The sequence below is a fragment of the Macrobrachium nipponense genome, chromosome 24 (genome assembly GCF_015104395.2).
Source record: "Macrobrachium nipponense isolate FS-2020 chromosome 24, ASM1510439v2, whole genome shotgun sequence".
Lineage (NCBI taxonomy): Eukaryota > Metazoa > Arthropoda > Malacostraca > Decapoda > Palaemonidae > Macrobrachium > Macrobrachium nipponense.
Genome location: NC_061091.1, coordinates 4,709,902 through 4,728,190, shown reverse-complemented (window position 1 = coordinate 4,728,190; position 18,289 = coordinate 4,709,902). Strand labels below are relative to the sequence as shown.

The 18,289-nt window shown below is 39.7% G+C and overlaps 1 protein-coding gene across 2 annotated transcripts in view; it reads right to left on the bottom strand.

Moving 5' to 3' along the window:
* The window catches only part of LOC135205212 (serine/threonine-protein phosphatase 2B catalytic subunit 2-like), a gene marked incomplete in the record, with an annotated part of 245,505 nt that overhangs the window by 157,013 nt on the left and 70,203 nt on the right, over positions 1-18,289 (bottom strand). For both annotated transcript variants that reach the window (XM_064235574.1, XM_064235582.1), the window contains 1 exon segment: positions 4,675-4,704. In XM_064235574.1, the coding sequence (XP_064091644.1) occupies positions 4,675-4,704 (30 nt within the window).

Below are 18,289 nucleotides of genomic sequence, written 5' to 3'. Positions count from 1 at the left end.
AACAGTAAACCCAACCTAAAACCTAAACACAGAGCTCAGGACAAAAACTTGACCCATTACGGGGACTTTAAGAGAAAAAAATCATCAACAGACAAACTGCAAGAGCACGAACAAGCCAAAACGAGGGCGAGGAAAACAAAAGAAAGCTGGGCTGGGAGGCGGGGGGAGAGGGGAGTGGGGCAAAGTCCACATGGTTAGGTAACTAACTTCCCCCCCCCCCCAACTCCCCTCCCCGAAAAACACCTGCATACCTGTCCGAGACAGGAATGCCGCCCCCGTGAGGACGAGTCGTCGTGGCGCGCAGCAACAAGTCGTACTGATTTTCAAGGTGTCGTCGGATCTTTTTGTTTACTTTCCTTCCAAGGAGATGTTGCGCAATTGGAATTTCAGATGTTCGAGCGAAGATGCAGTACGTTTATACTCTCCTAATATTGTTCACCTTGCTTTTTATTACATTTTTATCTATTTAATTACATTTTTGTACCTTTTTTTAATAAGTGGGGTCTCTCTCTTTCTTTGTTTCCCTTTAACTTCTTCTGACTTCTTCCTAATTAAGACCAAATATTTTGGAAGCTTGAATTTCAGTCAGTGGCCCCTTGGGTGGGCTTGTTCCATATGAAGAGGTTTCACCTTCTGAATATAATAATAATAATAATAATAATAATAATAATAATAATAATAATAATAATAATAATAATAATAATAATAATAAGACTTCCTGTACGTCTTCGATGCGTTCCTTGTGTGAACGTCTTCGCCAGTAATTATTAACTATTCATTTCATTATTCAGAAGATGAATCCTGTTCATACTGAACAAGCCCACCACAGGGGGCAACTGACTTGAAATTCAAGCTGCTCATCTAAGAATACGGTACTCATTAGTTAGCAAGAGACGGTGAAGGGAAACGCAGAAAAAATGGGATATATTTATATGAGCAATTTCATTTACAACCACTGGGAACCAACACAGTTTGATATTATTCATGAACCTGGGAAAAAAAAAAAAAAAACTTCGAGACTTATTTTCATTCTTGGAGACGGGTAGACATATTCGTACTCCATGACTACTTACGTGTCGACAAGTCATAATCTTTCCAGGTTCTGCACAGCCTACTTACATAAGGGCGAGTGTCAATATAGCCTACTTACAAAAGGGTGAGTGTCAGCATAACCTACTTAAAATAGACGTGTCAGAGCATCGCCTACTTACATAAGGGTGAGTGTCAGCATCGCCTACTTAAATAGGGGTGTGCCAGCATCGACTTCTTTAATAGGGGTGAGTGTCAGCATCGCCTACTTAAATAGGGGCGAGTGTCAGCATCGCCTACTTAAATAGGGGCGAGTGTCAGCATCGCCTACTTAAATAGGGGCGAGTGTCAGCATCGCCTACTTACATAAGGGTGAGTGTCAACATAGACTACTTAAAATGGGGGTTATGTCAGAATCGCCTACTTAAATAGGGGCGAGTGTCATTATAGCCTACTTACATAAGGGTGAGTGTCAGCATCGCCTACTTAAATAGGGGTGTGTCAGCATCGACTTCTTTAATAGGGGTAGGGGGGAGTGCCAGCACAGTCTACTTAAATAGGGGCGAGTGTCACAAACCATTAAAAGGTACAAACGATAGATAGATAAATAAATAAATAAATAAATAAATTCTCATAAACATTAGAAAATAAAACTTTACAGAGCAACCTACCAGTGCTCAACAAATTCTGATAAATTGAGCTTTATAATGATAATATTACCAAAGATGCCGCACCAATTATAATGTTTTCCAAATCAACTTACAGATATATTTCATCAACAAACAATATCCGGGTGACAACAAAGAATGCCCATGTTTTGAACAGTGGTTAACAACATGACCTGGTAGCCGGGTTATTTGTAATAAGTGTAATCCTTAACAAAGAAAAAACCTGAGAGAGAGAGAGAGAAATCTTAAACATGGGTCCACTTCCAGATTCAATACCACCATCACCTCCCATTTCTCCTTCTCCAAAGAGAGAGAGAGAGAGAGAGAGAGAGAGAGAGAGAGAGAGAGAGTGTTTCACAACCACGAACACCTTCCATTTCTCATTCTCCAACACCACCAACTCTTTCGTTATGCCATTTCCTCCTCCTCCTCCTCCTCCTCCTGGAAGACAGGCAAGCAGGCAGCAGGTATAGGCAGTAAGTGGCACCGATGCCAGATAGCATCGCCATCGACATTTCAGGTGAACGTACACCGGAGGCATCACCCACAAGCTGGAGATCGGTTCAGGAGAAATTGCCTCTCGGCACACACTGCTTACTTCGAGAGAGAGAGAGAGAGAGAGAGAGAGAGAGAGAGAGAGAGAGCTTCAAATATACATGAATGAACGTATATATATTCATTTACATTAATATCTAATAGATGTAAATGACTTAAGTCAATGTCACAGGCAATAATAAACCTTACAGAAGCCATTCAGAGCCGTAAAAGGAAAACACACGACGTAAAGTATGGGCAAAAGTGAGACGTGAGAGATGGAAACCGTTCGAAATGGAAATACTTAAGAGAATAATTATAGGAACGGATAGTTAAAAAATATTCACTAAAAACAAAATAACTAAATTCTTTGAATATGAACTGACGCCATTTATAGATTCATAAAAACTGAGGTACCACTGGCAGTGGACAAACCTGCAGTCAATGTTTGTAAGACTATACTCTGTTTTTTTTTTTTCCATCTGTCCATCTGCCTGTGGTGTTTTCGCATGGTAACACTGCGTCCTGGGCTTAAAATAGTTAGCCATGTGTAAGTTTTAGGTAAATAAAGGATCTTTTGGGGTGTACATTTGCGACTGAAAAGTTTTATAATTTACTGTATGCGAATTACAGCCGTGAATTATTTCGAAATAGGATATATAATTGTTCAAGTAAGCTGAATGTGGACATCTAAAGCCCGGGACGCAGTGTTACCATACGCAAACACCACAGGTGGGTGGACATATGGAAAAAAAGAGAGAGTATAGGTATTATGTCATGAGATAATGATTTTGATAACAATCGAAAAAGCTCCTTTCTTCAATCAAACTCCTTTTACCATTCGGTGGAGGAGGGGGTGGGGAGGGGAGGGGAGGGGGAGAGGGGGGGGGGGGGGAGGAGGGGGGGGGGGGAGGGGGAGGAAGGAGGGGGGAGGGGTCTTAGTCAGAGAAGAGAATGAGACAGATCTCTCTCAGGAGATACACCAGGTTTGGAAACACGCCCAGACCAACTTTAAAGATACAGAAGAGGATTTAAGAGTGGAAAACCTGACGTAAATTCGTTAAAAATGCTAATTATAGGGGTGACTCAAAAGAATATAAAGTCTGCCATTTAATAAAAAAATAAATTAAAAAATGAAATGGTACTTTGTGGCTGCAGCCCAAAACCGGTTGGGTGTTTGCCTCCCAAGAAACGAGTGCTTGTGGAAAGACGTAAGCAGCGGGGATAGAGAGAGAAGAGAGAAGAGCGAGAGAGAAGGCAGAGAGGTGGAGAGAGAGGAGATAGAGAGAGAGAGAGAGAGAGAGAGAGAGAGGAATCGATGGTGGGGGAGGGGGGAATGGGGTCGGAAGACTGGGTACCAAAAAAAATAAATAAATAAGAGAGAGAGCAACATCAAGAATGCATACGAATAAGGAATAATTTATAACAAACCTTAATTTCTTGAAGAAAAAGATATTTACCAATTAATACATAGCTCAATTATAACACAGTTCTACATAAGAAACTGAGCATTTTTATTTTGAGTTTTCTGTAAAAGAAAAATTGTGAATAATGGAGGTTTGAAAGGTGTAACAGGATGAAAACCTCGCGATTTCAAACATTTGTCAGGCGAGAGTAGAAAGTAAGATGGAAGAAAGCGAATATGAACGGAGGTACAGTAAAGGGAACGGAGGGCGTTGCAACTGCCACACCTTTGTGTACCAAGGCAGCCCTACAGAGCAACAAAGAATATCTCAAGAGGCAATCTAAAAGACAGCAATGAAAATATTGTACTGAAATGAAAATATTGTACTGAAATGGAAACTGTGTACTTTCGAAATAAAGCAACGGCAACTATATATGCTTGACTGGCGACCAGGTGCTACGTCAACAAATGACATCTTCTTGAATGGTATCAACATAAAGCAGTGGCAAACGAGTGATTTAACAGCATTTCCCATTAAGCAATGAAACCAGGGCACTTTAATGGCACCCATACACGTACCTTAGTTTTTTGTCTGTTTGTTTGTATGGTGTTTTTACGTTGCATGGAACCAATGGTTATTCAGCAACGGGACCAACGGCTTTACGTGACTTCCGAACCACGTCGAGAGTGAATACATTACCTTAGCACTAGCCATTTTACCGACAACTACACTTGTACAAGCAATTGTCACGTGCAACGTCGTCATATAAGCTACGCAATTGCACAACGACATCAAATATACTGTTAATCAACGTCTATTACCTGAGACACCTTGCGTGATTCAACAGTTACAAAAGCGCAACAGATATATACAAAATTCATAAAAATAAATTACCCTAAAGCCATTTACCCAAAACAGCCGCTACGACTGTCCCGGTAACAAATGACGAAGCATAATAACCATAGACAATAATCCACAATCTAAGACCATAAAATCACATTCGTCTCCCTCTGGTCTCAGGCAGACACGAAACTTACTTTTAATAGGTCGCCCGTTTGCCCCATCATCTGAAAGAACAAGAAAAGGAGGGTGAGTCACGCGTGCATTGATCGTCCCAAAAGGGAGGGAGGGGGGGGGGGGGGGGGGGGCAACTAAAAAGTCCCAGAAAATAAAAATAAAAGGGGTCAAAAGGAAGGGGGGGGGGGAATATCTCTGGAGGCCTTCCTGATGATCCACACAGACTGGAGGACGGCCCCTGTCCTCATATTCTCCTGCAGCAGGCCTCTTTGGGACCTGGTGATGATGACCTTGGTTAATTCATTCATTTTGACGAGTTCCGTCAAAAACAGGTGATGCCCAATGAGGCCCATTTTATTGTACTGGAGGCCTAAACTCAAAAAAAACAAAGGTCAGCTTTTTAAGCCTTCGCCAACAGATAAGTGTTCACAGAGCCACATTTTCCCCCACCACCACCCCACCCCCAAAAATTAAAGCTGTCCACAGATGACCTCTAATGACAAAAATTATCTGGTACCAGAGGTCATGATTAAGAAAAAAAAATTTATGATACAGAGCAAGTTTAGCAAAGAAATATATCAACAACATATGTGAACGTTGTCAAACCAAAGAAATATATCAACAACATATGTGAACGTTGTCAAACCAAATTGCAGAATATATAAATATGTAATTCAATGTCAATAGAAATTCACAATTAAACACGCCAACAGCTGACTAGTGTAAACTGTAACCAATACAAAATTAATAACATCACGATACGAAAATTCAAAACGCTAAAAAAAAGAAAGGGTACTTAGAACCTCGGTTGCGCCAGAGGGATAAAACACGATCACACAACACTAATAGGCAAACATAAAAACATGCACACACGAATGAGGGAGAGGGAGAAAGAAAGGGAGACGAGGAGAGAGGGAGAGGGAGTTGAAGAGGGGAGGGATGAGGAGGGAGAATAAGATGGATATTACAATTAAAGGTATCCTCATTATATTTACATATACGAATATATGTATAACTGAATCACGAAAGTTTGGAACGTGATAAATCCATAAATAAAGGTATAATCCACGAAGGAAAAATAGAAACTCCGTTGTTTATTTTTCCTTCGTGGCTTATACCTTTTATTATATATGATGATATATGGATATATATATATATATATATATATATATATATATGATATATATATATATATATGAGAGATGAGATAGAGAGAGAGAGAGAGAGAGAGAGAGAGAGAGAGAGAGAGAGAGAGAGAATAGATTGATCAAAAGCACCATAAGTTCATCATGCAAATATTGAAAGACAGTAATGGAAGATAAATACTTCAAAGACAAAAGCTTCATGCTAAAAAATAGAATACGTTTTCATTATGAAAAAATTTTGACAGCAAAAGACAAGCATAACCACAACAATCAAAACAAGTATTTGTACTATGAACTACATAATAGGTAAAGAGTCTACGCAAAAAAAAAAAAAAAAAAAAAAAAAAAACAAAAGTTAACCCAAATTCTATCCTCTGAGAAAAAAAATATAAAAAAATGAAATTTTGGATTTGTAAAAGACTTCACCTGATGGCCCAAAAACACCTCGAGTAGGTACATATGAAAATAATAAATTATTATAATATAATATAGATATAAGAAATGAAATATTTTCAGTTAAAACACAATTCCACCTAAATGAAAGGAACCCATAAAAACGCCCTTAAAAGTAGAAAGATAATGCATTAGCCTACTTTTTTGTGGGTTTTATAGGCTCTTGTTTATATATATATCTTATATATATATATATAATATATATATATATATCAAGTATATATATATATATATATATATATATATATATATAATATTATATATATATAATATATATAATATATTGATTATAGATATTAATTATATATAATATAATTATATAATATATATAATATAATTAATATAATTAATTAATAATATATAGTTTATATATATATAATTAATATAATATAATATTAGTATATATTATATATAATAATATATTATATTATATATTATTTATACTATAAATATATATATATATAATAATTATTATATTTTATATTATAATTAATATATTATTGTATAATAATATATAATAGTATAATAATAATATATATATAATATATAATATTATAAGGGCTTGAACTAACATATATATATTATTTATATATATTATATTATAATATATATAATTAATATATATATCTCCTAGTATATATATAATATTATATATATATATATTATTATAAATTATATATATTATATATTATAATATATAATATAATATATTATAAGATACTACGATCTATATATCGATATATAGTGGGCGCGGCAAAACGGGCTTTGGAACAAACATTACTCCTAGTATAAAATTAAAACCACTCTCATCAAGCCGTACTATGTTATAGTGCATGAAATCTTATTAGAGAGAGAGAGAGGGAGAGAGAGAGAGAGAGAGGACGGAGAGAGAGAGAGAGAGAGAGAGAGAGCGTATATTTCCAACATCAGAGTCTTGTAACGCGAGTTTCCTCCAAGGTAGCTATGTACCCCGCTACACCCTGACGCCCCCCCCCCCCCCCCCCCCCCCCCCCCCCCCACAACGAAATCCCACATTCAGCCAAAATGCAGCAACATATATCAGAGGTGACAACCTCCTATTATAAATACACATACATACACACATACACACACTCCTATGAGACCGGTGTGACTTAAATATATAAATATATATACACCCTTTACGTTTCGCCGCATTCATTATAAGAACCTATATACAAAGAGAGAGAGAGAGAGAGAGAGAGAGAGAGAGAGAGAGAGAGAGAGAGAGAGAGAGAGAGAGAGAGAGTAATCTATAAAAGCAGTGTTACCATCCGTTATAAAATTTTTGCTAAACTATGCTACAAAGTAAGTTGGTTACAACAGTTCCCACGACAAGGAGAGAGAGAGAGAGAGAGAGAGAGAGAGAGAGAGAGAGAGAGAGAGAGAGAGAGAATCATACCTCCCCATATATATTTTAACGTATTCCTACGAAACATTTTCTGCCAATGATTGGTACAACGCGAGCGAAGAAAAAACCCACTTCAGTCGAGTAATCAACAACTCAAATCTCTCTCTCTCTCTCTCTCTCTCTCTCTCTCTCTCTCTCTCTCAACACACACTTTCACCAGAGCTCTGCTGCAGGTCCTTATGAAATGCCGGCTCAAAACGAGTTTTTGCTACAAAATTTACAACAGAGTTCAGTCATCAATGGCACAGAGAGAGAGAGAGAGAGAGAAGAGAGAGAGAGAGAGATAAACTTTGATATAATTTGCGTACTGTATACGTTAACGAGCCAACAAATCCTTAATCCTCGCTCGTAAATAAACGCAATGTTCTTATGCGCTCGCGTGCGCACATAAGTAACTTCTCATTGCACACGATCTCGGATGAAAAAAAGTGAGGAGGAGGAGGAGCATCACCTCTCTCTCTTCTCCAAAAGCTGTTTCTTGTCAGTTGTTTCATGGAAACAGAGAATCTGAGGTCAAAAGGCCTGAGAGAGAGAGAGAGAGAGAGAGAGAGAGAGAGAGAGAGAGAGAGAGAGAGAGAGAGAGAGAGAGGGGTATTCAGCATCTATTTGAAACTTTTGTTTTTGTACAAAAAGAAAAAACTTTTTTTAACAACACCTATATTGTACTTGATGGGTTTTAACCCACAAAAACATGGCAATCTCAGAGTTAGAGAGAGAGAGAGAGAGAGAGAGAGAGAGAGAGAGACGAGAGATGAGAGAGAGAGAGAGAGAGAGAGAGAGTACTAAGCCCCTAAAAGTGAACTGGAGAAAAAAATTAGTAAAATTAAACCACGAGACACCACGCCTACCCCGGTATTATTAGTGGGCAACAATTGCGTTAATAGTCCTCGTATGTCATCTTCGACGGGGCAATCCATAACTCCAGCGTTGTTTATAGATTAAAACCAAAAGTCAATAAAGACAACGATACGAACCAAGGTCCGAAAATAAAATAAGAAAAATAAAAACAACTAGCGAAGGATGGAAGATATCAGAAATATCAGAAAACACTAATGGATAATTCAATAAAATAGGAATTACACATTTGTATATGGTACAATTGTGTACACATCTGCAGGTGGTAAAATTATCTACACTTCTGTAGATGGTAAAATTGTCTATACACCTATAGATGGTAAAATTGTCTACACATCTGCAGATGGTCAAACTGCCTTTCTGCCAATACTAGTCAAACCTGCTATAACCAGTCACTGTCGAACTCCCAGATGCATAAAAAGGAAAACCACAAACACCACCCACGAAAACGCAACACTAACCCACCCTCTCCCCCCCCCCGGCAACCAAAACAACCCCCCTCCCAAAAGGAGCCAAGAGAATTATCAGATTTCCTCCCAAGACAACAATATCCGCGACCAATTCTAATATCCGCTCCACCGGGCCAATGGGAAGCCGGCAAGAAGCTGTGGTGGGGGGGGGGGGGGGGTGGGGGGGGGTGTATGATAGATAAGAGGGAGGGAGACGAATTGTCAAAAATTGAGGACGCGGGTTAGGGGGTTTTGAAGAGGGATGAAATGGGAATGAAGAAGGGAAGAGAAAGTTAGAGGCTGGGGGAGGGGTTGATGGGATTTATGAACAGGGGCAGGGACAAATTGAGTGCGGTGAACTGTCAAAAGGAAAGACGAAACAGAAGTTGAAAAAAAAAAAAAGGGAGGGTGAGCTACAAGCGCGGGGGGGGGGGGGGGGGGAGTGAAGAGAGAGAGAGAGAGAGAGAGACCGAGAGAGAGAGAGAGAGAGAGAGTATCTTGATAGAAAACAAACTTCTGATCGCCACTACTCGTCCTGAGGCCCTAAGAGGTCAATCACCGCTGGAAAGGAAAATTGACAGGAAGGAGGTTTGAGAGAAATGACAGGAGGATAACCACGCGACTGCACGATGAAGCCATTGTTAGAGAAGGTAGAAAGTCATAAGGAGGAAGGCCAGATACGAACGGAGGTACAGTAAAATGAGTGGACGAAATTCACGATGAAGCCATTGTTTAAGAAGGTGGAAAGTCATATGGAGGAAGGCCAGATACGAACGGAGGTAGAGTAAAAATTAGTGGACTAGACTTCACGATGAAGCCATTGTTAGAGAAGGTGGAAAGACATATGGAGGAAGGCCAGATACGAACGGAGGTAGAGTAAAAATTAGTGGACTAGACTTCACGATGAAGCCATTGTTAGAGAAGGTGGAAAGACATATGGAGGAAGGCCAGATACGAACGGAGGTAGAGTAAAAATTAGTGGACTAGACTTCACGATGAAGCCATTGTTAGAGAAGGTGGAAAGTCATATGGAGGAAGGCCAGATACGAACGGAAGTAGAGTAAAAATTAGTGGACTAGACTTCACGATGAAGCCATTGTTAGAGAAGGCGGAAAGTCATATGGAGGAAGGCCAGATACGAACGGAAGTAGAGTAAAAATTAGTGGACTAGACTTCACGATGAAGCCATTGTTAGAGAAGGTGGAAAGTCATATGGAGGAAGGCCAGATACGAACGGAGGTAGAGTAAAAATAGTGGACTAGACTTCACGATGAAGCCATTGTTAGAGAAGGTAGAAAGTCATATGGAGGAAGGCCAGATACGAACGAAGTAGAGTGAAAAAGATAGTGGACTAGACTTCACGATGAACAAAAGCCATTGTAGAGAAGGCGGAAAGTCATAGGAGAAGGAAAGTCAGACCACGAACGGAGGTAGAGTAAAAATTAGTGGACTAGACTTCACGATGAAGCCATTGTTTAAGAAGGTGGAAAGTCATATGGAGGAAGGCCAGACATGAACGGAGGTAGAGTAAAAATGATGACTTCAGATGAAGCCATTGTTAGAGAATCTCACATGATGAAGCCGAGTTACGAACGAGGGTTAGAGAAGGTAGGAAATGAGCGGACGAGTGGTTGCAGCTATAGGGGCCGAGGGTCGACCCTGTGACGTCTAAGAACTACTTGAAATCATTTCCAGAAACTCACTTCAAACAAACACACAGACACACTGCTTCCTGGTGCGACATCCATCAAAAAGGGCTAATCATCATCGTGGCAGGCCACGCATAACACTCGTCTAGTTTTTCCACGGCAGCCTACGTTCTCTTGTCTTGACAACCAACCAGGAAGGGGTTTCCCCTCCTTAACGTCATTACGTCAAGAATATACAGGTCATGAGCACTAAAAGCCTTTGTTACAACCGCTTTTACATCATTCCAAGATCTTATTACCAGAAAAAGGTTTCTCGTATTGAGGTTCATGAAGGAACTTCCCCTACATATATTCGTTCAGTTGTATTCCACAAAGGAAAATGGAAAAAGGTGTCTCAGAAAATGCCCAACAGTTTCGTCCTCCAATGGACCTCTTCTTGGAGCGTTTATTAATAAAAGCTCCAAGAAGAAGAGGTCCATTGGAGGGCGAAACTGTTGGGCATTTTCTGAGACGTACCTTTTTTCATTTTCTTATGTGGAATACAACTGAATTACTATATCTTCGTGCCTAAGAAGATTACCATACTACATATACTCGTATATCAGCGCAATATGGGAAGCTGTTGTTGTTTTTGTTATCAAGCTGGCCTTATGCCAGCACGGGCTCTTGCTCATAGAGCAGCCCGTAGAATGGGGAACAAATGCACAGAGCTGCGCGAACAGACGGGTTCTAGCTTCCAAAATCAGCAACATATTGATCTGGGATGGAATAAATAGTTTGGGCCGAAAGCCAAAGTACTGGGGCCTACGAGGTCAGTTAGCGCTGGAGAAGAAATGGAGAATAGGTAGATTTGAAAGGTCTAACAGGGAGTAAACCTCAAAGCAGTTACACGATGAAATACTCTGTTAGGAGAGGGTGAACAGGAAGATGGAACAAGGATAAAGAAGAAGAAAAAAAAAAGGAATGGAAGAGGTTGCAGCTAAGGGCCGAATGGACGCTGCAAAGAACCTTAAGTAATGCATACAGTATACCCCGTGAGGTGCACTGATGGTACTATCCCCCTAAGGGAAGGAACATACCGGTCTGATATTTACTGGAAACTCGCTTCGAATTACGTGACTTAACATACTCAACACGACTAATAAGAATAAACTATCTCCAGAGTGTCAAGAAAAAAAAAAAAAAAAAGAATATGAATAAGTTATGTTGCAATTTATAAATTACAAGCCTTAAAAGAAGGTCCGAATAATGGCTTTATTTATCCCAAACCTCGAAACAAATCATGCACACAAAGGACACTATACAGAACTGCACATCAACGGAAGGTTTAAGTCAAGAAATTGCTGATATTAGAGAACTAATTGCACACAGCTAGGCCGAATTATATCAATTTACTTTTAAAAAATCAGTTCAGAGGTTTAAAAAAAAAACGCGTTCGCAAAAAATTAATATTACTACATATTGCAAAACCACAAAACAGAACTTTAAACACTACAATTATTGTAGAGGCCAAGATTCGCGACGACAAAGTGAAAAAAAAAAAAAAAAAAAAAAGGAATTCTTGGCCGCAGGGGAGAGAGAGAGAGAGAGAGAGAGAGAGAGAGAGAGAGAGAGGCGAAGAGAGAGAGAGAGAGAGCGAGAGGGGGGGGGGGGATTGTCTCTCTGACGGAAAACCGCACTGTCTTCATTGACACTTATGCGTTGCGAAGAATTGAGGAGGAGGAGGAGGAGGAGGAGGAGGAGGAGGAGGAAGATGTTGGCAATAAAGCAAGCGGAGAGAAAAATCCTCTAATGATTTCCTCATCGATTTCTTCTTCTACGTAGCCATTATTATCACCATTTTATGATCAAAAGTTTAATTGACAATATTATAGAAATAAACAAAATAACTTTCATTATTTCATCGTCGTCGTCTAATTGACTATCTTGAAAGGAATTTTGCAAAATTCCTTTCATTACCACGTTATCATCATTTAACTGACTATCTTATAGGAATACAAAATTCCTTACAATGGTAATATCATCATCGTTTAATTGACTATCTTAAGGGAATGCAAAATTCCTCTCACTTACCATTTTATCATCGTTTAATTGACTATCTTAAAATTCTTCTCATTACCATTTTATCATCGTTTAACTGGTTATACCGTTTATCATCGTTTAACTGGTTATACCGTTTTATCAACTTTTAATCGACTATACCATTTTATCAACTTTTAACTGGTTATACCGTTTTATCAACTTTTAACCGTCTATCTTGAAATTACTCTCCATTACCATTTTATCATCGTTTAATTGACTATACATTAAAGGAATACAAAATACCTTACGAGAAAATGAGGGCTGCCCACAGCCACGAATAGAACTATCAACACCTTTCTGGCAAAGATTCCTAAACTCAATTGGCGATGCTTTTCAAGTATTTACTGCACACCAATATGCGCATTCACCCTAAAGATATAGTATAGTCTTAAGGAGGGGGGGGGGTCTTCACATATAAAAAAAAAGACCAAAATAAAAGACCAAAGTAAGCGACTCGATGATTCTCAACGAGCAGATGAAATGTACCGACGAAAGAAACATTATTCCAAGGTTTGTCTTCGCGATCTTCGCTCCATCAATTGGAATGTTTATACTTTCTGTTTTAGGGTTTTGCAATATGTAGTAATATTGATTTTTTTTAGGACGATTCTCTTAGAAAGCTTCGTCATTCGCTTTAGCAATATTTCCTACTCGTTTCATGAAGCGGTCAAAATGCGCTGTAATCTAAAACGAAACCAGTAACTATATATATCAACTTTTTTTCCAAGGCAGCTAGCTGGCTTACACAACTTAATATTTGGAAATGACCAGACAGCTTCGGGAGGAACTAAGCCGCTCAACTCTCTCTCTCTCTCTCTCTCTCTCTCTCTCTCTCTCTCTCTCTCTCTCTCTTTAACATCGACTTTCGCTAAACGTGTTAATATTCATTATTATAATGTTTCTGCCTCGAAATGTTACAAAATTCGAAAGATAGGATAATCATTCACACGGATTGGGGGGGGGGGGGGGGGAGGGGGGGGGGGGGGGGAAAGAGAGTCCTCTCCCTACCAAAACACCCATCGCCACCATCTCCTCCAACAGTAACTCCCCCCCCCCCCTACCCCCCCCCAACCCCTTCCTCCACCCCCAAATCACCACCGTGCCATCCATTGCTATCGCCCGCGATCGCTATCAATGCGGATATCAAAGCAGCGCGGCTCTCAACCCCGAAAAGGCCTTTCCATTTCGCGCCTGGATAAGCAATGGATACCGCGCCGGATAATAATAATAATAATCGATGGATGCCACCCCAGACGGAGGCGATAGGTATATCCGGAAATACTGCTATACGCAGCCGCCCTTGGCCTATAATATCCTGGGGGGGGGGGGGGGGGGGGGGGGGGGGGTGTGGGGGGGGGGGGGGGGGGGGGGGGGGGGGGGGGGGGGGGGGGGGGGGTCACGCCGAAAATTGAAATATGTATAAAAACCAGGAAGAGCGTCTTCGGATATGCGAATGACTCTCTCTCTCTCTCTCTCTCTCTCTCTCTCCTCTCTCTCTCTCATTCATTCGAAGATCGGATATAATTCACAGCGGTTGTCTTATAAGTCATGTAAAATATTCTCTCTCTCTCTCTCTCTCTCTCTCTCTCTCATAAAGGTTGCATGACGATGGTAGATTTGTGGGGGGGGGGGGAGCAAAGGTCACCCAACAAAACTTAAGTATGTAAAACAGAGAGAGAGAGAGAGAGAGAGAGAGAGAGAGAGGATAGCTGCTGGAATTTGAGATAGAACAAGATTTTCTATATACATCATCACGACGGCCGAAGTAAACAAAAGCGATGACACGCCCCTCAAAAATAAAGAAAAATAAAAATAAAATAAATCGAGAGACCCGGAACTAAATGGACCGTAAAAACGAAACAAGCCGGAAATGCCAGGCGGTGACATTTGTCGTCAATTAACGATATTTTATAAATGGCGGGATGTTTACGATATTTATTCGACCACCGTCAAATGCGAAAATTACACAAGTACGACCGATACGATAAAATATAGTTTTTTCGATATGCCGAATTAATTTTCTCCAACAAGGAAAATTTATATAAAACCAAGCAAACTGGTCATTTTACGACAATACCGAATTAACGATCATTATCTTGTTGTCTAGGGAGAGATTAAAATCTTGTTGTCTAGGGAGAGATTAAAACCTACACACGCAAAACTTCCGAAAGCTCAATACACATCATTCAGATCGGATTTCAATTTGAGCTGAACTGGTTATAACGACAGCTCTATAGACATCGTGTTAAGCACACATCTTAGTTTAACCAGACCACTGAGCTGATCAACAGCTCTCATAGGGCTGTTTGTTTGTTCGTTTGTTTGCACGGTGTTTTTACGTTACATGGAACCAGTGGTTATTCGGCAAAAGGACCAACGGCTTTACGTGACCTACGAACCACGTCGAGAGTGATGAACTTTTATCACCAGAAATACACATCTCTCACCCCTCAGTGGAATGCCCGAGAATCGAACTCGCAGCCACCGAGGAGGCAGGCCAACACCATAGCGATCATGCCACTGAGGCGCTTTCTCTCCCAGGGCTGGGCCCGAAGGATTAAATTATGTATTTACGTGGCTAAGGACCAACTGGTTACTTAGCAACGGGACCTACAGCTTATTGTGGGATCCGAACAAAGATTTGATCGAGAAATGAATTTCTAGTCACCAGAAATACATTCCTGTTTGTCAGTGATTGGATAGGCGAGTACGGAACCCATTCGTCCTCCTCCAATGAGGAACTTTATAGACATCTTAGAGATCATATATGTCACGTTTGGCACTATGATTATGATGATGGTGATAAAGATGAAGGTGCATGTATACATATTTCAAATACAGTCGGTCATTCATGTATACATATTTGAAATTCAGTCAGGCATTCATGTATAAATGTTACAAATTCAATCAAGTCATTCGTGTATACATATTTCAAATTCAGCCAGTCATGCACGAATACATATTTCAAATCCAGTCAAGCATTCATGTATACATATTTCAAACAGTCGGTCATTCATGTATACATTTCAAACAGTCGGTCATTCATGTATACATTTCAAATTCAGTCAGTCACTCATGTATACTTTTCAAATTCAGTCAGTCATTCATTTAAACATTTCAAATTCAGTATACAGGTCATTCATGTATACATATTTCAATTTCATGTATACATAGTTCAAATCCAGTCGGTCATTCATGTATAAATATTTCAATTTCATGTAAACAAAGTTCAAATTCAGTATATAGGTCCTTCATATATACATATTTCAATTTCAGTAATACAAAATTAAATAAAGTCGGTCATTCGTGTACATAAAGGTATACGCCACGAGGGAAAAATAAACAACGGAGTTTCTGCAAGATCTTTCGACTCAACGTCCTTTACTCAGCAGATAAACTGAGTAAAAGACGTCGAGTCGAAAGATCTTGCAGTAACTCCGTTGTTTATTTTTCCTTCGTGGCTTATACCTTTATTTATGGATTTATCACGTTCCAAACATTCGTGATTCAGTTATACATTCGTGTATATATATACATATTTCAAAATCCAGTCAGTCAACCCAGCTGTTGTAAGGAATGGCGACCAAAGTTCAATTACACCGAAGAAGTCCGTCCGAAATTAGAGACAACCGAGGTTGAGTCACACTTGGTTGAGTCATACTTGAGCAATGTCTCTAATATCAACCCCCCAGCGCCCCCCTCCCCCTCCCCCTCTCACTCCGACACCCCCATCACCCCCCCCCTCCCCCCCCCCCCCCCCCGGGTAATGTAAGCCAGAAAGACATGCTACTAAACCGCGAAATCTACCTATAGGAGTCCTTCCAGTATGTTATCGTTGGCACTGAGATTGTCAATAATCAGAAAAGGGGATATTATAGTCTCCCAGATATAAGACTACAGACAAAATTTTGGAGGAGGAGGAGGAGGAGGATGTAAATAATCAGAAAAGGGGAAATCGTAGTTTTCCAGACGTAGAGACTATAAACAAAATTCAGGAGGAGGAGGAGGAGGAGGAGGAGGTGTAAATAATCAGAAAAGGGGAAATCGTAGTTTTCCAGGACGTAGAGACTATATCAAAATTCTGGGAGGAGGAGGAGGAGGAGGAGGAGGAGGAGGCGGGGGGGGGGGGGGGGGAGGAGGCCGTTGTGGTGGTTGGTGGCACTGTCAAGTGCCAAAATGAGGCCACCTTAACCTCCCTCTACTTTTGACTTAGCGACCTCCTTCTTTCTTCCTCTTCCTCCCGATGTCTGCCTGGCGATATATGCTCGGTAATGTAACCAAATACAAGATCGTCCCGCCCTCCCCCCCCCCCCCCACTAACTCACCCCCCCCCCCCCCCCCCCCCCCCCAGAAAAAAAACAGCCCACGCTCTTCTGTAAAACCTAAACAATGGTCGTTTCATGAGTTTCATGATTCTGATTTCATTCGATAGAGAGAGAGAGAGAGAGAGAGAGAGAGAGAGAGAGAGAGAGAGAGAGAGAGAGAGAGCTAAAATTTGATAGTTTTTATATATATGTAGAAAACATATATACATATATTTTTATATATTTACATATTAATATAACAAACTTCACTATATATGTGTGCAATAATATAATATATAATATATATATATATATTTATTAAGTATATATATATATATATATATATATATATATATATATATTAAAAAATATATATAATATTATAAAAATATATATATTAATATATTATTATATTTAATTATTATTAATATATATATATATATATATATTTATGTATATAATATAGGTATTGATACAATACAATATATTATATATTATATATATTATATATATATAAATTATTATTATAATAGATAGATATAAAGATAGATAGATACCTTTGCATATCGACCACTCTTTTAATATGCCTGTGTAAACCCTGTAACCTAGAGAGAGAGAGAGAGAGAGAGAGAGAGAGACGAGAGAGAGAGAGAGAGAGAGAGAGAGAGAGAGAGAGGGAATTTCAACTGCATGAAGACACAATTCGCATCTAACATCACTTTTAAACTCCTCACACTAAAATCTACAAGTTTAAACGAAAACAAGAGAATTTCGCACGAGAAAAATCTTGGCTCGTGGAACGGATAAATACATCGTACGGTCGTGGGGATTGAGTGGGAGGGGGCATACGTTCCCCCTAGGGGGGCGGCCGGATGGGGAGGGAGGGAAAGGGGTAGGTTTAATGGGTAGGGGGGTATGGGGGAAGCGGGCAAAACTCGTGACACACAAAAAAAAGTTTGGGGTATGATTCTATAAACGTGGCAGAAGCGAGAATGGTGCGCAGATACACGGTTATAAATAACGGGGAGAGAGAGAGAGAGAGAGAGAGAGAGAGAGAGAGAGAGAGAGAGAGAGAGGAATCTGATGGCACAAGATCAAAATAATAACTAGTTACATTACTTAAGAGCTTGTGATGTTTTGACGAGCACTGATCACACACGTCTGCTACGAGCATTTCCAACTGTAGTTACTCAACACGAGAGAGAGAGAGAGAGAGAGAGAGAGAGAGAGAGAGAGAGAGAGAGAGAGAGAGAGAGAGTATCAGTATTA